Raw genomic sequence first — 24,160 nt, 5'->3', positions numbered from 1 at the left:
GAAATTCAATTTTTCTATTTTAATCATATTAAAGTAGAAAGATTGGCGATATTACCATGTAGGAAAATAAGGTACCGCAAATGACCAAAAGTTCATTGAACTTGAAATATAATTTAGGTTGTTTCTAATGGCATAAGTCGTATCAAATTTATAAAGTTACATTATTTTGTACTTGAATTTTAAGAACATTTACAATTTGAAACATTAGTTGATTAAAATTATTAGAGTACTTCAAGTTTTTCCATTTATGCTAAATTACTGTTGCTTTTGAAGCAACAAACTGCAACGTTGTATTCGTAGAATGACCTTAACAGATGATTCTTTGATTGTAATATAGTTCAGCAAAGTGAGAAAAATAGCTTTAGAATTCCATCGCAAAAATACAAAATGTCCGAAACATGACAAAAACAGATAATTTTTGTATGCCAAAGTAAATTAACTATCAAGTGTTGACATATATATTGACTTCATCAAATTTGAAACATATATAGTATAAAAGGAACAAGGAAAAAAAATAATTGTAAAGTTAAAGAGATAAGTTTATTAATGCCACAACAAATAAAACATTAATTTTGCTTTTCCTGTTCGTATTTCACCAATGACAGTTCAAGTACTTGATTTTTTTATAAGCCAGTCTTTTCTCTTTTGATGCCTTTAAAAGCTTCCTTCTAGTCACAAAGTTTATACAAATTGAGCTAGAACAATGTTATTTAAAATGCAGTTACTAGGATTTTTCATTACAATATTAAGTATTATTCTAATCTTTGGTAAGAATGGATTTTTGTTTTAAGAATTTAGTTTGTTAAAAGACTGTTGCTTGTAATAATAAGATTGTTTCATAATTGATAGCTTTGGCTACTGCAATTTCACGTGTAAGAAAGTCAACTTCTTTGCATGGATTTAAAGTATTATTTAAATTCAGTTTGCTGTTTACTATAAGATGTCTGGTAAATTGTGTTTTCGTTGCGTTCAGGCTATTTGCACACATCTGTTTTTTATTTTTATTTATTTACAACTTTCTACAGTATAAACTGTGAACTGTGTTTAACTGTATAGATTGACCGTTTTGTCCTACGCAGATGACGCGTGCACGAGAAAATACTGTTTGTGGTCGATTTTGAATAGCAACGGACCGCGTCGTAAAAGGTCTATACTTTGAATATCTGAATATAATTTATTGTGAATGACGTGAACGTCGTACTCTCCATTTATATTTTAATAGGTAGTGCAGGAAGTCTTGCTGCTGGTGTGTGCCCAAAATCAAGAACAGGACGCCTTCGGTATGGAAACTATTGTCGGTATGAATGTCATTGCGTAAACAAGTTGGAACAGTGTGACTTTTTAACTGGAGATTGCAGCAGTGGATGCGACTTTCAATGGGTAGGGCCTGGATGTCAATTTTGTAAGTTTAACAACTTTTCTAGATAATATTTCTTATATGATTTAATGGTTTTGATTTATTGAACGTTTAATTTTGGCTGTCTTGACAGTTGCCTTATTTTTTCTTTCTTTCTTTATTTTAGATTTATTATACCTTTATGACAGACATAAATTTCACATACATTCATTTCACATCAATACATTATAATGTCAAATCATATCATTATTGCTTACATTGAATGTTTTATCTACTTATGTCATATTCATATGTGACTTTAGTATGTAATAATTTTTTAACTTTTCATGAATTAAAAATTGCCGAAAAGTGAAAATAGATAAAAAGGGGATTGGTGTGTGAAAAGAGAGATCATACCCCCGTGTGTCGTTAATGCATATTTAAGAGGTTATTAAATCTTAATAAATGTTAATAGTTTAATGTTTGTGGAGTACATACTATAATTTTAAAAGGGGCCATTTCTTAAGATGGTACTCAACCTTGTTTTGAATAATTGCAATTTCTTTTTCAAAAGTAACTCTGAGTTTTAGATATGACACAAAATGATCGGAAAAGATAACTAATGTCTATTTTATGTGAAAAATACAAGATTTCATTAGATAAATAATGAAATATTTTACATCACTCTTTCAACTGTTTTGCAAAATACCAAAACTTGTGGTTTTTAAACTGAAAAGAATAGGTAACCCGTTTAAATTTAAAAAGTTTCCTTGTCTAATCCACATTATTTGAACATAATGACAATCTCAGAATAGATGTTCCATACTTTCAGGCTGCATGGTACAAAAATCACACAAATTTGTTCTCCATAATTTCATTTTGAATAGCTACTTATTTATTTGAATTATTCGCATTCAATATTTATACTGATACTTTTTATTTTGGTGTCAATAGTACCTTTAAAAACATGGTTATATACTAAGTTCCATTTGATATCATTTTTTTCAACACATTTTCCCATTTATGTTCAGATTTAATTTTTGCTTTTGGTTTAACCCTCATTTGCTTCTTACAAAGAAATTTATTCGGTGTTTGACTTTCTTTCATCTCATTAACTAGAGTTTTTACTGGGGTATACAAGATATTTTCATCTTTAAGTGTTTGTTTTATGTTGGAAATTATGTTTGTGATGATTAACGACAGTTGCCTTATTATAAATGCTTTATCCTGTTTGCTTTGATACACTCAGATTGATAAAAATTTCACTATGATTTATTTTTTATGCCCCCACAGAGTGGGAGCATACAGCGTTGCACTTGTCTGTCCGAGTGTCCGTCCGTCCGTACGTCTGTCCGCACTACCGAATAGGGATAGGGGGCCATCTAACTGTAAACAGAACAAAAGAGAACAATAGAGTTCATTCCGTAACAATAGAGTAAGGGGCCATTGGCCCTCTATTAAACAAAAGAAAATAACAATAGAAATGGCCCCTTATTCCTTTTCGGCCGGACGTCCGTCCGTCCGTCTGTCCGTACGTCCCAAAATCTTGTGAACGCAACTCCTCTTAAACCGGATGTTAGATTTTGCTTAAACTTCCAGGGTTGAACAACCTTAAAGTGTAGATGGTAGTAAAGGAAGGATTTTTGCTGCTACCAAATTTAACAGAGTTATGGCCCTTTGTTGATTTTTTCACTATATACTATGTACAAATTTTGTGAACACATCTCCTCTTAAACCGGATGGCAGATTTTGCTTTAACTTCCAGGGATGAACAACCTTAATGTGTAGATGGTAGTAAAGGAAGGAATTTTTGCTGCAACCAAATTTAACAGAATTATGGCCCTTTGTTGATTTTTTCACTATATACTATGTAGAAATTTTGTGAACGCAACTCCTCTTAAACCGGATGGCAGATTTTGCTTAAACTTCCAGGGATGAACAACCTTAATGTGTAGATTGTAGTAAAGGAAGGAATTTTTGCTGCGACTAAATTTAACAGAATTATGGCCCTTTGTTGATTTTTAGTTTTCAACTTGTGGCACATGTAGTCCAAAAAATATTTGACCTAGAGTCATAAGATTGACAGAACAGTGGCGTGTGGGGGTATCCGTGTCCTATGGACACATTTCTAGTTTTTATTAACTAAGAGGTTTCTTGGTGTTGGGGTTGTTTTCAAAATGAAACTTTGGATGAGGAGAATAAGTACAGAAGATAACTGACTTTTAAGAGATGGTTTAATGTGTGATTTTCATATATACAAGTAGGAAATCGCGGCTGCGGCCCCTGTAAAAAGTTTAAAAAGCGGGTTTTTTTAAAGTTTTATATACACGAAGAAAACTTACTATTTTCTCTAAAAAATGATGTTTGCTGTTTTATAAATCCGTTAAAAAGATTGTTGACAGGTTATATGGCCGTATATAAACGGTTGTTTGCAAAAAAACCCTCGCATAGCGGCTCGGGTTATTATTTAGAAACATCCGTTTATATAGGGCCATACAATCTGTCAACAATCTTTAAAATTCAAATGTGGGTATTTGTAGATTTGTTTTTGGTTATTATGCATGTCATTCTCAGATTAAGTAAATAGTTAGGATATTAATTCTTTAGAATTTATATATTTTATGCTTTTGTATCTATAATTTTGAATATTTGGATGTTCGGTATATAAAAACATAAATGACTGTATTAAAGTTATAAATGTTTCAGAACAAGTCATTTGTACTTTGAGCAGTTCAGCTTTACATGATAAATATAATACCAACGAAAATGCATTATCACTTTGAACTATGGCTAAAACATTTTTGTGTAAACATTCTTGTTATATGCTTTCAAATAGCTGGTCATTCATTTTCTTTCAGGGAACATTGCATACCGAAGGAAAGTGCGACAAAATGTTAATAATCCCCCTTTTAATTCAAAGTTGGCTAATGATAACAATCTAACAACTTGTAGTAGTACATTTTTCAAAAACTCAATGCTACCATGGTGGAATCTTTGGATACCGGAGTACACAACATTAAGGAAACTTGAATTTCTCACAACCAAGAGTCATTTAAGTAAGTCTTTGTTTATTGATGCCGTATTTTCGTTGTTTAATAATGTGAGTGTTTTTAATTGGTTACAACTCTGAAATGTGTATTTGTCAATTATACCAGTAATATCGTTTAACGTCTCTCGCACATTCGATATCCGAATTTTCGTTTTCTTGCAATTTCAAGATCAACGGAGTGAGCCTTTGATCTGAAATTTTGTACACAAAGTATTGGTCTATATTAACATAAAGTGGTATATAAATATCTAAAGAATAAACAGTCCCTTATGTCATTCACAAGAAACTTCGTTGGAGACAATTTAACGGACAGAAAAAGACATAGAATAAATGGAAGAAAAACCCAACATATAAAGTCTTTTGTCTTTTTTGTCTATACATATATAACTAATATGTGACAGTTTTTAAGTTATGACTGTCGTATGTTCCATTTCCCTTTTCTTTGTTCAATTATTATGTATAATATTCCTCACGAAAAGCGTTTCTTTGAATATCAAATTTAACTATGAAATATTGAAATATGAATAATTAATTTTGTTAAACCGTCATTACAGCTTAAACAGACATATGAACAAATCCGAAACATGTATAAATGTTGAAAACTGCCAGTGCCGGGGCCACTTTACCACTACTATTCATGAATAGCTCAATCAAATCAGTGTCTGCACAATATTTTGATTTTTTTTCTTTTTATGTCGTGGTTTGACATGCTTTTATGATATAAAGTTTATCTGATTTTACCGTAAATAGACAAATTCGTATCACATGACGACCATTGGATTCTAGATAATATGACTATTACGTATTTTTGTTTATCATGTGATATATGACATTGTCTTGACGTCATTTTCGCCTATATGGAGGCTTGCTTTATAACTAATTATTGAATTCTTTTTGAAAAAAAATTTTAAAAACTCAAAAATGAGATAAATGAAAAATGAAAAGGGATTTTCCCCAGAAATATAGCAAAAAAGGCCACTAATTAGGGTTTTAAAAATTTCATATAAAGGCTTGACATATTTTTCTGTACCGGGAAAACAAAAACCTTAAAAATTAGGCAAGGCAAATATATGAAAACACAAAAAATGCCCGAAATGGAAACAAAATTTCTTTTCGTTGTGTGAACTTTATGGGTTTGGGAAAACCAACAATGACTTATAAATTATTTTTCGTTAAATTTTAAACCCAACTGTACTAAAAAGAAAAGGTGAAAATTTTTTTTGGTTTTTTTTTTAAAAGGCCAAAATCAATTTTAAGGGCATTAATTTTTTAAGATTTTTTGTAGCTTTTAAAATTAAAATTAAAAATGTGCAAGAAAACGTGTAGATTCTAACAGGAAATTCTTTTTTTAGGCGTAGCCATCTGTTCCTAAAGCTAGATTTGTGAAATAAAATGTTCTTCTACTTTATTTACGATTTCGGAAAAACTACACACTGTTTACCATTTTTCTATTTGAAGCGCTTCGGCGACAGAAAATGATGACGTGATACTCATTCATCATCCCGTCAAACGAAATGTTCTCTCTAAAAGATTGGCCCTATTGTCTTCTATGCAACTGAAAATAAAAATAAAAATTAATTGATTGACTTACTTGGTAATTGAATGTTGTATTTTTATGATTCTAAATGATTCTGAAGAAAACTTTTCGACATCTGTTTACGACAGCGCTGATATCTGGACGTTTCATTGCAACAAAAAGGTTTGAAACTTTGTTTTCAGAGATCAGATTACGTTAAATAAAGTACCACTTTCTGACGAGTTCTCTTCACGTTCCGGCAAATATTTTGCCGTTATAGTGTTATAAAATCCAACATACTTTGCGTTCTGTGAGCTGTGCGGCTGTGTAATTACCTGCGTTATTGAAGGCGTACAGCAACTTAATTAGATGGTTAATATACATAGTTCATCGATTAAATAATTAACACAGGTATACTTTCCCGAAAGACACTATTATAATCATCCGACCCGTGATCATCCCTTGTGTATTGTATTGATTTTAATATACTAAATTAAATTAAATAATATATACACATAACAACTAGATAAGTTTATTCTCATTAAAAAAAAAGGTTACGATATATCCGTATTGTTTTCTTTTTTCAGACGATTTCAAGAATTTTGAAGTTACAGTGTTCAATACAACTGAAGAAAATTTCAAAGATAAAGGAAATGTCACAGGAGGAGCAGTTTGTTATCGAAATAATAACTCTGTACCACTGAAGAAGACTCGTATAGAAGTCACGTGTCATGGATTTCCAGTCGGCAATCTAATACGACTTCATACTGGCACAAGAAAACTTGTAATCTGTGACTTTAGAGTTTACGACGGTAACGTCAGCTTTACTTTCGTTCAGTTGTTTATTCCGTTTACATTTACAACAAATATTTTCATCGTCATGTTTCAATGACAATGAAAAAAAGCAAATGGTTGACGATTGTAGACTCGGGTTCATGTAGTCTTTTCATGAGATGTATTTTACTGTGTAACATTCATGTACCGCCTCCGTGGTCGAGGGGTTAGAGTCAATGACTTCTAATCCAGTTACCTCTCTGGCGTGGGTTCGATCCCCGGGAGAGATGTTTTGGCAGTTTAGCGCGGAGGAAGGTAGTCAAGTACTGGTGTAACTCTCCAGGAACAATGGTTACGAAACTACCCGCCTATATGACTGAAACCTTGTATGGAAAAGGCGAAAAATCAAACAAACAAACAAACAAAATGTTCCTTAGCACAGGCCTAGGGGGCATGAAAAGTTTTGAAACCAATGACCCGAGTGACAAGAGAAAACAATAAAAATGACATCAAATGCTGGGCAATTTTTTACAGTTGTTGAGAGTATAAAATACCGAAGAAGGGTAAATTAATGAGAGCAATGAAGACATTACAAATGGCATAGTTGCAATAGCAGAAAATACTTGAAGGATGACATTACAATAGATAAATTGTAAACCATAATATGCACAATTAATATTGCAGACTCAGGTTTAAAACGCATGTTAAATAACTGTAGTTATAAATGCAAGCTACTTTCAAATACAAGTTTTATAACATTGAGAAAAAATATTTTCAGCTTCTATAAAATAGTATTCTCTTACATTTGTAGGTTGCAAGAACGGATTTTTTGGAAACGGGTGTGAGCGTTGCAGTGCAAACTGTAATGATAATTTCTCCCCTGGACAACGCACATGCAATATACAAAATGGACGTTGCTTAAATGGTTGTAAGTCTGGTTTGATAGGTGACCGCTGTGAAACAGGTAATGTTTTATTACTTTAATCACCTTAGAATAATGAAACCACAAACTATCAAAAAAAAAAATAAATAAAAAAAAAAAAAAACCAAACACTCCACGTGTATGTGTTGGGTAACTTAAGGCATTCGTATGATACAAACAACGCTTATGTTACAATGAAATAGAAATTTACGAATACCTGAATCATTCTAAAACCGGTAAACTTTAAAATGTTGCAAGTTAGGTAAATATAACATCAGTTTGACTTTTTGCAGAATGCGACGAAGGATATTATGGAAAAGATTGCAAAGAATTATGCAATCGCACGTGTAAGAGAACAGAAAGAACAATGTGCCATAACGTAAATGGTATTTGTATTGGTGGCTGCATAGAGGGGTATATTGGAAATTTCTGTGAAATTGGTAATGTCATTATTGATATTTGTGTTTGAGAGGTTTTATTGCACTAGATCTAAATTTATTTCAATCATGTTCGTACAAGAATTTCTTGAGTTCGTGACGTATTAGTAATAGCAAAATATAAACTTCGCGAACATTTCACAATTTACAATATTACTCATAATTACATGTAAAACCTTTAATGGAAACAAACAATTAGATACAATTTATAACATTTACTGTTTGTTTCAGAGAAGTCATCTAGCGATACAGATCTGAGTACAACAGATAACGAAATAACAAAGTTGAAACTAGTTTTGATAATTGTAGGAATCTTTAGTGGGATACTTATTTTATATGTAACAGTTATAATAATTTTGTTTAAACGTACGATGGGACATAACAGTAAGTATTCAGATATTCAAACATTATGTTAGGGGAGATATTGAATTCTGGACAATTCCCCTCCGCCCAATTCTCACACAATTATTACAGAGTCCGCTCCCATAAAATATGTACGAGAGGGAAATTGTCCGCTGTGATACAACAACTGGAGGGGAATTGCCCGGGTTTTCAAAAGTAATCGTACGGGAGTTGTCCAGACAGGAAACTGTTCTAGTATATTTGACATAATATTAAAGTACGTTTTAACTGGTTTGTTTGTTTGATTAAATTTGAGTCAACCGGCACTATAAATGTTATGTGGCGACTTTCAAGCTCGCTCACTAACCATTCGCCTATATTTCAAGCTAAATGCATTGATTTATACAAGACAACTTAATGAATTTTTCGCAAGAAATTATAAAGCTACCTGAAATTTTATTAACTTTAAGGCTTTTAAATAGCATTTTCTATAACTTTGTTAACGTCTAAATAGATTTAACCCTGTCTATGATGTATTAATTTTCTAATTACTCAGCTCAAATTAAAGGAAAAGAGGAGACTGTTGGCCTGTCAAGTCAGAGGTAAATTTTATTTCATCTTAACTCGTTTATATTTAAGTGTGACTTTTTCTCAGATTATAAAGCTTAATTTTGATACCAAAACAGATTTTTTACTTTCACTAAAATGACCCTAATTTATATCAAAAATATTACAATTTAATGAGGGTAAAGTCAAACCGGGTCATTTCTTTTTAAAGCAATGTATAGACCGTTATAGAAATGTAGTTGTAGTCGGATTACGCTCTTGTATCTGTCCTACTTGCCGTTCCAATAAAAAATAAGCATTTTGTTCTTTAAAAGTTTATTATCTTTTACATTTGTAGGTCTTATCTTAATGTAGATGAACCCAATCGATTACGCTCAGTTCGTAATAAAGCGACAATTAAATCAACATTGGGAGAACCGAGGTTAAACACAATTGTTGTCGGCGATGAATCTCATTACACAAACATTGGTCTCCAAACAAAAACAGTCGAAACAACATACGAAGATATTTAACTGACTTTATTGTTAGAGAATATTTGATAAAGGGTGTTTCAAAGGCGATTAGTGCATCTATCAATTCATATTTTGTGATTTGATGTGGAGGTCTATCCGTCATGATATCTTGAATATTTTTCTAAATATTCATGTCATCTCTTGAAATATGGAAACTTTGTTTCATACTTATACTAAGCAAAAAGCCGATTGGCTACTTGTCTAAAAAACGTTAATCAGAATTAAAATAATTTATCATGTTTTGCTTTATTAATTTTTACAAATAATAAAGTGCTAGGCTCTGTACAAGCTTATCGCTAGGATCATTTCATTTGTTACATGTAGCTTGTGTCAGTTTATTCGCATGCTTACAGATACTGCCAGATTGTGCCAAAGGATTGTGAGTTCAATTACTTATATGCGCGTTTTGTGAGCAAGATGAGTTTGGAGTATTTCCAATGTTTTTAAGCGCTTGATAAACCCCAACATCTAGCTGACATTCATGGTGCAGATAAATTAATAAAACTGTCGCACCTTTTTAGAAATTAACCCAATATTGCATTTCATTGCAGCAAATCACAATTGAAATGTGTTCATTCATTTGTCTTAAGCTTATACATAATGTCAATTATTGAATCTCAATTCATTTCATGATGTGATATGTTCTTTTAAATTCCATATGTCGTTATATCATATCGAATTGGTATTCGTATGTAACATAATTTCATCTATAAAATCCTTAATGTATTCAACTGCTTTATTCTTTAGACGACATGCTCACGAATGTTTCCTAGTCTGTGTAATGGATATGTTTGTAGCATGCTATGTTTTCATGTCAATATGATACGAAAGAATATACGAAAAACAAGAACAAATGAACTAACACAATACCGAACGGGTAATGAATGAATGAGTGAATGAAAGAATACATGAACATTTTGTATTTATTTTACAATAAAAGATGGAACACTGTTACATTTTGAATTAATAGTTCTAGTTCAAGATATATTTATCATATATTTATCCTAATGCTAGTCATATTCTTAGAAAACTGTATTAAGAGTTCCAAATATCATGTTGTGTTATTTATATTTACAATTAAATACATACAAACATGATTCACATTGAATACAAACCTTACATTGGATGCAAGTAACGTTATAGATATGCTATGAAAAGTAATAGAATCCATTATGATTGATTAAATGATATCTTCTTTATTTTTATTTCTGCGAATGTTTTGCCTCTGCGTCAATTCCACTGTATAAAGAGTGTGTAATATGTAAAGGTATATTCACTTAATAAATATCTTGTAAATAAATTTGTTTTGACGTTTGTTATTTTGTTATTCACTTTTCATATACTCGTATAATTAATTGTACATGCTAAAATTTAGTTTTTTTTTTATGAAGTATTTGGGTTCGTAAAAAAAGCATAAAATAATATTTATACCAAAAACAAAAAATTTTTCATAGGGCCAATGGAAATTTTAAAGCAAAACGTCAGTAACATACAAAAAAGAAATGTAAATTTAGATAGCAAAAACAGACATATTCATAATATTTATAAAAAAGCATACTTTACCCAGGAGCCCACTTCAAAAGCTAGCAGAAATATCATTTCACTTTATTTTGCAGAAATTTAAAACCGCAAAAACGGAACAGGGGGTCAATCAATATGTAGGCAGTATGCTAGTCACGTATGTCGGTCATTATACGTATCAGTATGTCAGTTACATACCTAACAATACAGTCGAATGCTTAGAAGAGTTGTTTGTCATTCCTATTCGTAATAATAGGTTAGTCATATACATATACGTAGCAATATGTCACTCACATACGTAGCTGTATTTCAGTTACATACGTAAACGTATGTCAATCATATGCGTAGCAGAGTAGTTAAATATGTAGGAGTATGTGGCAAGATACATTAATTGTAGCCGCACAGTCAAATACGTAGCTGTATGTCAATAAATACATAGCCGTTCAGTCGAATACGTAGCTGTTTGTCAGTAAAAACATACAGCAGGCAGTACAGTCAAATACGTAGCTGTATGTCAATTAATACATAGCCGTACAGTAAAATACGTAGCTGTATGTCAATTAATACATAGCCGTGCAGTAAACTACGTAGGTGTATGTCAAAAAATGCATAGCAGTACAGTCAAATACGTAGCTGTATGTCAATAAATACGAGTACATAGCCGTACAGTCGAATACGTAGCAGCATACAAGCCAATTTTATAGCAGTTTGCCAGTGTCATACGTAGTAGTACAGTCACATACATAGCAGCATGCACACATTCAGAAGGTCAGATATTAACTTGAAAACTGTTGGCTAAAAATATGACTGAACAAAAATCGACCTCCTATTATTTGTACGAGGAGCTTAATTGACAAGAAATAATTCACAACACAGATCTTAACTGAGCTTGTATTTCTATAAATTGTACTGATAATCATTTACATGTTGATCGAGCTTCTTACATTAACTTTGACTATCATCTACTGCAGAATGTTCGCCAACATGAATTTTAAAATTCGTGTTTATGTAAAAGTTATTTATGTGAAATCATCTATCTTTTCAATCTAATCCAAATGCTCACAACTTTGATTTATCTGAGATGTGGCAGTTATCTGAAGTAACTTGCAGTTATTTTATTTAAATAGACAGTCGGACAACTGACAAGGCTGTACACGCGAAGATTATATGGTTAGTTTGTTTGTTTTATTGGGTTTTACGTCATACCGACACAGTAAATGTCATTTGGTGACGTTCCAGCTTTATCGGTGGAGAAAGATCTTAGGTGCCATTTCGATAGTGATAAACGGGCATCTGAGTAGAACCACCGACGGAACGAACCACCGACGTTCCGTAGATGGTAAGTTGAAATGGATAAATATGTCCAAGTGCACTTTTTCGCATTCATATGACTACCGTCTTATTATTGTTCATCGCCGTTTCGAAGAGAAATAGGCTCCGTCCGCCATCTGTCGCATTTTATGTGCGGGCGAAAACTGATAGATGAAAATATTATGTCGCCTACCTCCAAGGACAGGTTCACAGTTAGAGATTAAAGGTTAACATAGTCTGTTACAATGTATAGGATGTACTTTGTTGCCAGTTCATAACTTTCTCATCCATCAAGGAATTTTGAAAATATATGGCACACATGTTCACTGTAAGAATAGAAGGTAATGTGTACCAAAACGCCTAACTTTAAGATCAAGGTCACATTTGGAGATAAAAGGTCAACATCATCTGTTCGAGGGTTTTCCTGGTGTCCGGTCCATAATATTTTCATCTATCAAGGAATTTTAAAATTGCTTGGCATAATTTTAACAATAATGGGGCCATGTCTTTAATGTCAAGGTCACACTTGAGTGTTTAAGCTCAACATGATCTGTTCTTGGGTATATTTTATGTGCGGTATAAAACGTTTTCATCAATCAAGGGATTTCAAAATAACTTGGCCGAAATATTAATAATAAGACGACATGTCATGCGCAACACCTCGACCCCTACCTCAAAGGTCAATGTCTCACTTAGAGGTCAAAGCCTATAATAGTCTGGTTGATGACTGGACACGAATAATAACCTGCAACAGACATATCCTACATTGATTTTGTAATTGTCGCATTAAGTGATAACAAGGTAAGTATACAAATGTATTTCTGTTGACACATACACATGAGTTATTTCATTATATTTCTTTAATGAATTTATTGTTACTTGCATTTACAGATCTAGCATTGATCAAATTTTTGCACTGAAAGTCCAGATCCATACATCATTTTTTTGAAATAACACAATTTTGTGCTCTGTTACAAATTCTTGTTCAGAATAGTTTTGATCTAATATTTAAAAATAAATCCTATAAATATGCCCTATGTTCATAGAAATTAGATACAATGTATGTTTGTTTGATTGGGTTTTACGCCACATTGGTACAGTATCGGTCAGCAACGTTCCGGCTTTACTGGTGGAGGAAGATCTCAGGTGCCCTTCCGTTAATTATTTCAGAAACGAACGAGCACCTGAGTAGAAGCACCGACGTTCCGGAATTAAATTAAGTATTAATTTGGATAAAATTTTCTTACTCATACGGCCCACTCTGAGAAACAATCGAAAAACGCTAAACCAATGAAGGAATACTATTACTGTATTTCAATAGTTTTGCAACATTTAAAATTTGAAATACACAAATTGAGCATTACATTCTAAGGAGTGAATTGACAAGCCAAGAAAATGCTCAGTCAGTCACTTTTAATTTCAATATATTTTTTTAAACTCATTCATAATAAGAACTAAGATAAGGACAAACTCAGTGGATGTATTCGTAAACCTCATTTTATCTAGAAGAATCAAAATCTGTTTTCAACCTCACCAGTTAGAATTTGATGTTTGATAAACTAGTAAAAAGTACGACTGAAAGGGAATATCTTCTAACCATGAATTAATTAGCCCATGGATAATTCAATAAACAAAATGATCCTATGAGTTCTGTCTTGTATTCGATGCACAGAAGACACTTTTCTTATAACTAATAATTGTTGAAAACATCATGTCACGATTTTAAAGAGAAAGTATGCGATGATGTTATGATTTAAAAGTACTACTGCTCACTATATTTCCAAATAATTTGACGGCATTAACAGCACTCAATGCAAAACAAATAATCAACATATTTGATATTACACTCAATATGTTGGTGAAATAAAAGTACAAAAAACAACGATCATACTACATTATTTACTAACACAAAGTATGCAAATGTCTTTAAAAATCATTTTGATTCTTTAGGACAATTTATAGTTATTTTTCTAATCGATGTACAGTTACTTGTACTGATACATTGTAAATTCAGACAACTTCTCTAAAATAGACAAAGATGACTGTCATATTGCACTCCCTTTCTTTTTATACAGTTTTGTTCATGTAAAACATTGAGTAGAAAAAAATGCCTGTTTTTTAATATTTATACAATGTGTTGTCAATCGATTTGTTTTAGTGTAAATGGCTGTGCAAATGAATCAGTTGAATGTATTTCTGTTGGGTCAATTCATACAAATGAATAATAATAAAAAATATATATCGAAAACTTGGAGGTCAAGCAGTTTTATAAACATGAATAATCAAGCTTTGCAATATATTAATGCTTTATTTTCTATGAAATGTATTTAAATAATCGAATCGTCGAATTGAGAATTTAAGATATATTTCTAAACAAAACACTTTCCAATTCGTAATCAACAAATGACGGTTTGAGTGTTTAAGTTTTGAAAGTACTTTGATATGGTATTTAAACAAGTAACCGGCCTTTAAAAAAGCTTTTAAAACTTCCTTCTTGTCATTAACATTATACAAATGGAGCTGAAACAATGCTTTTCAAATATGAAGTTGCTTGGAGTTTTCTTTGCAGTAATAGGTGCGATTTTCAACTTTGGTAAGAATAAACTTTTATTTTAGAAATTGTTTTGTAATATTGTTTCTTGTTAAAATATAACTCGTTTATTCAAATGTTATGACGATATTAATGTAGCATCAAATTATCCTAATCATATAAACTTTTTTTTTGTTGAAATATAATCGATAGTTATAGTGACCGAAATTTCAAGTGTGATAAAGACAATTCTTCAAATTTAATTCTCAATTAAAATGAGTTAGATGAAGTTGGATGTCATAATTCTTTTTTGCATTTGCGTTCAAGCCATTTGCCGCCCTTTTCTAACTTTTATATGTCTTTTTAACTTGATAAGGTTGTTTGCAGCCTAATAATGATATGCGTTCTATAATCGCAATGTAGCAATTGTAAGATGTTCTTTAAGCAAATGAGCCGATGGACATTTATTCAACTAATTTAATGTTTATAATTTAATAAAACTGTGCAATATATGTTGAAATTATTTCATTGAGAGGAGCAAACACAGATTTAAAGAATCTTTTCCAAAAATGCGGTGTTGTGTTCCATGTCATGTATCCTTATCACTACATATACATTAAGATAGTACTTTAGTAGTGGGTAAAAATAATTGTTACGCTACCTGACGTAGCCCTTTTATTTTCATTTTTTTGTTATAATGTATTTGATACATTTTACACAAATTTTACACTGACTATTTTCTCATTTATTACGGTAGCTTATATTAAGTACAACCGTTCATGAACGGGCTTAATCAAACAGAGCCTGCAGCATTTTCATTTTTGCCACTTTAACTTCTTTTTATCTAAAATATAAAAACACAAGTAAATCAAAGGAAGGAGAGAATACACATCAAACATCAGGATGGTTTATAACTGGTTTATTCTAGGATCTACCGGTTTCGGTCTTTCAAGACCTTCATCAGGATACATTTCAAAGAAATATAAAAAGAAAATAATAGAAAAGCTAATCCTGAGCTGTTAATTAAGTAATACGATTACAAAACATCCTTATATTCTGCCGTATCCACATATGCCACATATATGTTCTTGAAGTACACTCTTTTTAGTCGTGTTTAGATAAGTTATATAACAATTTAGAGTTTAAAAGTGAGAATAAGGTTCGATTTTCATGGAATGCACACTCCACAATATTATAAGAAAGCGACATATGAAGATACGGGTAGAGGTATGAGCAAAGGCGGGAACAGGGGCAACACTTTTGCAATCAAGTTTTACAGATGGATTGGGTTTGATATATGATAGAAAATGGGGATATTTATTAAATGTATATTTTATTTTAATGTATTTGCATGATACCATTAATTACTGTAATACTAAAATATTACAATAATATTGTAACGTGTTATTTTTAAATGTATAAGTGTTATGTTGAATTTAAAAATTAGTACAGTATGTTTGTCTTATCATTGGATAAATAGTGTGCCCATTAACTAAATTGCCAGGAGTAAAGTGTGTGGATTATCTAAATGGTTAAAGTTTGCTCACACATTGTAGAAATTATGCAATTTCTCCCTAGGCATTTAGCGGAAAATTAACCACATGACCACCATGGAATGATAAGCCATTATCTAGGAATAAGGATAAAAAATTATGTAGGCCTCGGAAAAAAGAAAAGTGTGTTAAGGACTAAGATGACAAGTGTACATTAAAATGATTCAAAACCACTTAGACCGATGAGGAAAACTAGAAAAGATTTCAATAATTGCTGTTGTGTAACTGGTGACATTTACCTCATTTTTTATCTAGCTTCCTTATTTCAGGGACAAAATAAACAGTATGCGAAAGTCGACCTTTAATGCATTTATGATTATATTAACTTGAGTTATATCAACACAATTAAGTTAATTGTAATACCATTTGTTATGATTTCTAATTTGAAGGCTTGGAAGGCATTTTGTTCCACCTTTTAATCTACACGTGCTGGCTGAAAGTTTAAGTAACGTTTTACTTACATTTGCGTTTATGTATTAAGCCCTTCTGATACTTGTATAATAGTTTTGAAGACCTTTCTAATGAAAATGTGACAAGAATTAAATCGTATACACATATATGCACATTATGTTTACCGTTGAACATGCATTAGTTATCATCATTCACGTTATTGCACTGCCTGTCAGGGATTAAAATAAAGCATGCTTTTAATTGCCTATATTTTATCTAGGGTTTTAGAAAATTATGTTAGGTGCCCGATCATTGGTTCCCCTTTTCTTGGGTTTCATACTGTGACAACAGGAAAGGTGTCTATATTTTTGCCTATTATACATAAAAAAATAACATCGAAACATAATATGCCCCTAACCCCTTTTCAGAAAGCCTCGTGTTTCGATGCTCTTTCTGTTACATAACTTTGAAGGTACTCCGTGTCGTAAAATAATGACAGGTTATAGGCTGCAAAGACTTATTATCAAAAGGGAAAACTTACTTGATTGCAGCTTGTTTTTATGTATATTTTTACACGAAAGGTACAAGTTGGTCATTAAATTTAAAGTCGTACAACGAGTAATGGATGTCGTTTTTTTGTAGACGGGTAACTAGGTGAATGTTATTTGCTTTTAATTGAATGTTTGAAATCATGACATCATTTCAGGGAGCTGTGACACAGTGTGTGACTTTGATCGTGTAGGACCAGAATGTCAGTTTAGTGAGTATAACATGTCAGATTTCTTTCGCAAAATAATGTATACTGTATTCAAAAATATGATTCCACCATTTGAATACAAAGCCCTTAGGCCAACACACTCACCTTTATGACACTTTATAGATTTAATGGCATGGTTTTTGTATGGTTCTATATACATTTATATTTTCATTTTATCAATAAATTATTTTATCGTCATACATACTATAACGATTAACTTAATTAAATAAAAGAACTTCCATTATTTATCGAAAAGAACGTAGGTACTTATGAAAAAAAGTCTTTGAACTATCTTGACTGCTTTATACATATTTAGTATGTTGTTATTGATTTTCAAATTCCTTTGCTTGGTGAAATTTTTCAAATGAGAAAAGAATGCAATTATGCATGTATATAAGAAGGACCAACGCTAAAGCAATTTTCAGTCTGGCCTGGCCGCACAAGAGTGATGAAATATTGCTTTTATACACTATTTTATTTCAATCAAAAAATGTTAATGCAATCAAATTCTAAAAGTTATAAGCATTTTAGAAACCCTTTCCTAGCTATGAAACAACTGTTATTTATAATAAATCAAAAGGCCCATTATGTCACAGAAATGCTTTTATTTATCTTTCTAGAAGGCTTTTATTTTTTGATTTTCAGTTAAGTATTCTAAACGCTACTAATTGGTCAATTATTTGAACCATGTTTCGCTTCTATTGCATTTTGGAAATTAAAAGGGGTTATAGTAATTGAGTATTTCGTATGGAAGTCAAACTACTTCTTTGTTTACCTTTCGAAACTTTAACGACAAATAATTTTCTATTCAGTGCTACTTTCATCAGGTGAAAATCATCTAACCTGTTCATAAACCACAATAAAATTCATTGTGTCCCTTCCGAAGGTTAGGAAAATTTTTGTTTTTAAGGCAAAGTTCGCCTTTCAGATTCATACAAGTAAGGTTGTATATTTCTAATTCATTTGAAATCAATATTTCAGAGTACTTAAATGTCTATGATCTAGACGACAAAAAGCGATAGTAAAAATATATCGCTATTATACAACATTATAGTAAACATAGTCCTACAAATCAATTTATCTTTTATTCTTTTATTCTTACCAACACTTAAACCGAGAAGTATCTTTAAAAAATACTTGTCCCAAGTAAAAGCGGTTAACATGCATACGAGGTTTTTAAGTTTTGGATACATGTACAATATATAAAAATGTTATAAATGTTTGCATAATAATGACAATAATTTATTGTCATTCTAATTTCTTGTAGCTAAGAAAAACATACAAAACGATTTTGTAAACATAGAAATTAAATTTTAAGCATAATGATGTCCCTCCAAAGTAGGCAAACTTTTATTCTACTGTTATTTATTTAGATGTCCCTATCACTTGTTTTTACTTTTTACTTTATACATTTTGAATTTATATGCAATATTGAAAGTATCATTCAAAGAATCACATATGACATATTTTAGAACGCTTTAAAATTTTACTTGAGAATGACTATAACTACCCTTACATTTTATTTTAGAATGGCCAATAAGATAATCAGATTTCAATTTTAAAATGACCAATGAAAATGTTTCCCTGTAAATTCAAATGGATTTTAGACGTCCTTCGGTCGGAAATTTAACATTAGAATGATTATAACATGATATCTATATTTAGTGTTTCCCCATACTGTTTAGTTACATAGTATCCTACATATATTTTCCGACTTTCTCGCAGATAACATTGCATACGGAAAAGATTCACGTTTCGACAGTAATACCGATCCACCTCGCTATTCATACTTAGCTAATGATGATGACTTATCCACGTGCAGCTATACGTCTCTTAGAAATATTGTTGCACCTTGGTGGAACATTTGGTTACCGGAGACCGCAACATTAAAAAAACTTGAGTTTGTCACTGAGGAAAGCCATCTGAGTAAGTTAGCTTTTCTGTGTTTTCTGTGATAGAAGTATGAAATATATTTTGTTTTAATGTAATATGAAATTATAAATTTCACCAAATGTGACGGTAAAACGAGCCTCATTGTAGTCATAATTATTCAATAATGTAAAGAAATAAATTTTGTTTATTTTGCTTTTTTAATTAAATACTTTTAAGCATGATTTTGGATACTTTAGAAAAAAAAATGTTGTTTCATGTTATTATTTTAAGTATGTTTATTTAAAATAAATAATATATTTGACATATATACAGGTTAATGTTGAAATTATGCTAGCATATTGAATGGGTAGTTTGCTACTGTTATCATTATACACGACATTTGAATATGGAAGGATATAAACTTTGAACTGCAATAAGCAAAAACAATCACCTTATAAGAAACCTTTATTTATTGAATGACATTTTGTTTTGGTATATAAGCATCGTGAACGAAAAACTTAGTTTTGATGAAAGAAAAACACAACAAAAAAAACAACAACAACAAAACATTTATAAATAGGTCAAGGACATAAAGCCAGACGAGTATAGATTTTGTTTCATATTCCCCTTTTTTATACATTCACGATAGAATGACGCCATGATGTGGGTAATTAGAACACTGAGATATATGTAAATGGTAAAAAACAACAGCAAGTCTTTGTATGTTCTCGTTAACATTCAATTAGAAATGTTATGTTTCTCATCCTTTTATTTGTTCGCAAGACATAATTGTTGTAATTGTAGTCAATTTCTCTATTCCTTTTTTCTTGTTTGGTGGCTCCATCATTCCTAGCGGAATAACGTGTATTTAGCCTTGTTTCCCCAATTTGCCTTTAAACAACAAATTCCCTTTTAAACTTAGTTTGTTTTCTCCCATTGTTTTCCCATTAAGTCTATATGAATTTGTACTTGGCCATGCGCAGCTTTTCATGGAAAAGCACAAAATGTTGTTATATTGAACGTTCCATGATCATCCCCGTATGAAGATATCTGCGGAATCTAAATGCAAAATATTCCCATTTTATGTAGATGTTGAATACTGTTAAAGACAGTCTGAGGGTGCGTAGACGGTACTTTGCATTCACCGCTACTGCACACTAACTACATACTGGTTTGTCGATAAAGGTTTTATATAGGGATTACGTTTTGCCTTCTTATAATATGTTTTACTCCATACCTTACTGTGTTACATATATCTTATAAATTTAAACGTCTATATCTCGTTGAATCTAAGGTCAAAATCTTGTTTTATGTTAATGCTGAGGTTATTTGAATAAAGACATAGAGTATAAGAATGTTTTATTTCAACTTAAACATACAAGGCAAAATATATTTTATCTAAGATATTTTGTGCATGTTGGCTTCTATCCTGAATTAGGATTTTCACTCAGTTATGAGTTAATAGTGTTGAGAGTTGCAATAAATTAATTACTTTATTCCTTTTTCAATTGTAATAAGTCAATAAATTACAAACAGCTAAAAATTCATTTAAATCAGATAGGCGAATGGTTGGGTGGGAGTAAGAACGTTCAGACATTTGGGCGGACGTCAAACAGGTAGTTTCCGGTAGATAATTAACGTTTAGAATGGAATGTTGCTTTTAACTTAATATATAGCAAGTTAGTTTAGAGAAGTCGCTTAGGATTGCTTTTTGGCCCTTTAGGGTCACTGAATTAAAAATGGTTATCAATCAATTATTACACTTAGAAATAAAATGATTGTTATAAAAAAATTGTATTTAATTGGGGACACATGCAAAAATAAATTTCATTTCTTAGTTTTGAATTTTTCATTCATTTTTCAAGAAATGTCTTCAAAAAAAATACATTAGACAGTCAAAGGAACAAAACTGTCTTAACTTGACCCGTGTTGGTCAGGCTAGGGCGCTAAGATTTTACAAAAGTTATCACAGTGAACTCTGGAAACGTTAAAGAACATGCCAAATAAATGACGTAGACTTTTTGCAGTCATACAATGTCCATAATATCTGTTATAGTAACTTCCCGGGTTTATTTAAGTCACATGACTTGTTTTAAAACTATTTGGTGATTCTGTTGGCGTCTACATTTCGTTTAACATACATTGTATATAGATATATGTACGCTTCAAGCCTAAATATATATAGAATTTATACTGGGACTTTAAAAAATGTCACTTTAGCGTGATTTGAGTACATAAAGATCATTTTAATTCTTTTGTCATTATTTTGAGTGTCCCTTGAAGTATAAAAATTTTGCTCTGATCCTAAGAAATAATGTCAAGATTACTATTTCTAAAAACAGAAATATGGTTTCCGGTCAGTAACTGCATTTAGGGATGACAAATTGTATATTTACACCTTGCTTGTAATCCTTTCTGGCCCCTAGGGCAAGGTCAATAACTAGAATTACGAATAAGATGTAGTTAAACTTAGTATAAAGCAACCTTTATTTTTACTTTGGATTGCGTTTTGATTCTATAGTGTAAAACTCAGTTAGATATAATGTGACTTTAAAGTTTATTAAGAATCGAAAATGAACGATTATCAGCGTTTTTGACATTTTCTAGGTACATTTGATTGACAGCCTGTACTGTACACCTTTACAAATATCTTTCATGTAATTATTTCCCCTTGTTTGGTTGACAAACTAGAACTGAAATTGCTCAGATAATCTTTTATGTTTCCTATTGTTATTATATCACATCAAAAATTAATGGCATACCTATAATGCTAAAATATATATGTGTTTTGTGTTTTATTATTAATTAAGATATACCATTACATAAGGATTTTCTCTGTAACTTTTGTAATAATTACTTATTCTTTCAACACATTTAAGGTTTGGGAACTGAACATGTGACATTTTGATATTGTTTTCTTATTGGTGAATTTGGTTCATACCTCGACCAACCAAAACATCATAAAGGGTATTTTTAATCACTCATGCTTTGCAACTACAGGTATTTGGTATCATTGTCAACGTTTACCCTTCTATTGCACTGTTAGACATGAATTGGCATTGGACTCTAGAGCCTTAGGCCTTTGTATTTGTTAATGGCTCTGTATCTTATTTTACTATAGGTCATTTTTCTGGCTTTGAGGTAACAGTGTACAATACAACTGAATTGAATTTCAAAAGTAAAGGACCAGTATCAGGAGGACAAGTTTGTTTTAATCATAATAACTCTATACCACAAAGAACAAAGATACACGTCACATGTAATGGATCACCTGTTGGTAAACTTATAAGAGTTCAACTTCAAAGCAAAGGATTTCAACTTGTACTTTGTGATTTTCGTATATACGGAGGTGAAAGTTTAATTATTTTATAAGTAGTTTTATCTTTTTACTTTGGCGATTTTGTTAGTTTTATTCGAAACTTTGTAAACCGATAATTATACCAGAAAGTTATATTTTTGTCAAAAGCATGATAATTGAAGTGAAATAATTTTCAAACTTTAAAGCTCTATTGATAATATCTTAAAATTGTTCTTACCACTGACAGACTGTTTTAATGGTTTTTATGGAAATGATTGTCAAAAATGCAGCGATAACTGCGAATCTTCGATACATCAGTACTGCGATTCAAAAAATGGGCATTGCTTACAAGGTTGTAAACCTGGTTGGAAAGGTTATCGCTGTGAAACAAGTAAGTTATTTTCAACATATCTACTCTTTTTTCTTATTATTAAAAGCACTTTGCGTTTTTATCTATAATAATAGTTACAATATAAGTATGAAATATTTTTGAGACATCAAATGAATCTAAAATTTATTATTTCATACCGACCATATTCTAGTTAAAACTATAATAAGATTAACAATCAGGTATTTTTTCAAGGCTAATTTGTTAACAATTTGTCTCAACACCAGAAGTTATGTTTTCCAACAAGCATCTGTGTATTGCAGACTTAAATTCTAACTCCCAAGTACTGCATGCCAAAGTAGTTTTAATTTAATATGCGACTGTCATGGCAACTGACCGATAAAACTGATCAAGTGAGTAGTTTGACGTAAGAAGTAAACCATGCCAATTATCACATATGTGCAATTTAATTATTGACAATATCAGGGACGGAAGGCTGAATGTTTTAAAAATGATATTTTTATTTATCACAAATGCTTCTTTTGTCTAATCAAAAATATTTTGACTGTATTAAAGTGTGATTAAGATGATATTTAATAGAATAGCCTTGCACATGGCAGTGCTTTTCGGACATTCAGCTCATTTTTCTTGTTGATAATGATAAATTAATCGTAGACTTACCTCCTGTTATTATCAAGAACAAAACAACTATCCTTTATATAATCAAAGGGTGATAATGATGAAAATATAGAATATTAAGAAAGCAAAATTATTTGGAGTATACTTTTATTACGTATGATTTCAACGTAAAAGTATTTTGTTAAAGGTTATAGCTTTGATATTTTATTAGAAATAAAATATCGAAACTTAATTTGTTTGAATCAAAATATGTAAGCATTAACTTATAAACGTTTTTTTTTATCAGTCACAAATTTCGCGGAAATGTCCATCAGAGAAATAAGCAATTTCGAAAAGCTCGAATTTATCTAAAAAACAGCAACACTAAGGACATTTTTAAGAGTGAAAAATTAAGATGGGTATGATGTCGCGTTTCTTTGACAATACGTGTATTTTTTTTCTTGTTGTAACTATACAGACGTCTTAAACAGATAACGGTTTGTAATACCAATACCAAGTTATTACTT

General features: G+C 31.1%; 2 protein-coding genes across 2 annotated transcripts in view; both read left to right on the top strand.

Annotated features, from left to right (window-relative positions):
• Window positions 1-621: 621 nt before the first annotated feature.
• Window positions 622-10,219, top strand: LOC132713106 (multiple epidermal growth factor-like domains protein 10). The gene is made up of 9 exons (XM_060695577.1): window positions 622-767; window positions 1,223-1,402; window positions 4,195-4,392; window positions 6,489-6,713; window positions 7,487-7,639; window positions 7,891-8,037; window positions 8,266-8,418; window positions 8,933-8,978; window positions 9,281-10,219. The coding sequence occupies exons 1-9, from the start codon at window positions 704-706 to the stop codon at window positions 9,453-9,455; spliced, it is 1,341 nt and encodes a 446-aa protein (XP_060551560.1). The 5' UTR covers window positions 622-703; the 3' UTR covers window positions 9,456-10,219.
• A 4,511-nt stretch (window positions 10,220-14,730) lies between these two features.
• Window positions 14,731-24,160, top strand: part of LOC132713109 (cell death abnormality protein 1-like) — a 54,992-nt gene continuing 45,562 nt past the window's right edge. The window contains exons 1-5 of the mRNA XM_060695579.1: window positions 14,731-14,880; window positions 17,467-17,520; window positions 19,243-19,443; window positions 22,511-22,738; window positions 22,935-23,078. Coding sequence (XP_060551562.1) covers window positions 14,802-14,880; window positions 17,467-17,520; window positions 19,243-19,443; window positions 22,511-22,738; window positions 22,935-23,078 — 706 coding nt within the window. The 5' untranslated portion in view covers window positions 14,731-14,801. The remainder of the gene's footprint in view (window positions 14,881-17,466; window positions 17,521-19,242; window positions 19,444-22,510; window positions 22,739-22,934; window positions 23,079-24,160) is intronic.

This window comes from Ruditapes philippinarum, unplaced genomic scaffold (assembly GCF_026571515.1).
Source record: "Ruditapes philippinarum isolate M1 unplaced genomic scaffold, ASM2657151v2 ctg3047_1_1_1_1, whole genome shotgun sequence".
Classification (NCBI taxonomy): domain Eukaryota; kingdom Metazoa; phylum Mollusca; class Bivalvia; order Venerida; family Veneridae; genus Ruditapes; species Ruditapes philippinarum.
Note: the sequence above shows the minus strand (reverse complement) of the source record. Positions and strands in the feature narration are given on the sequence as shown.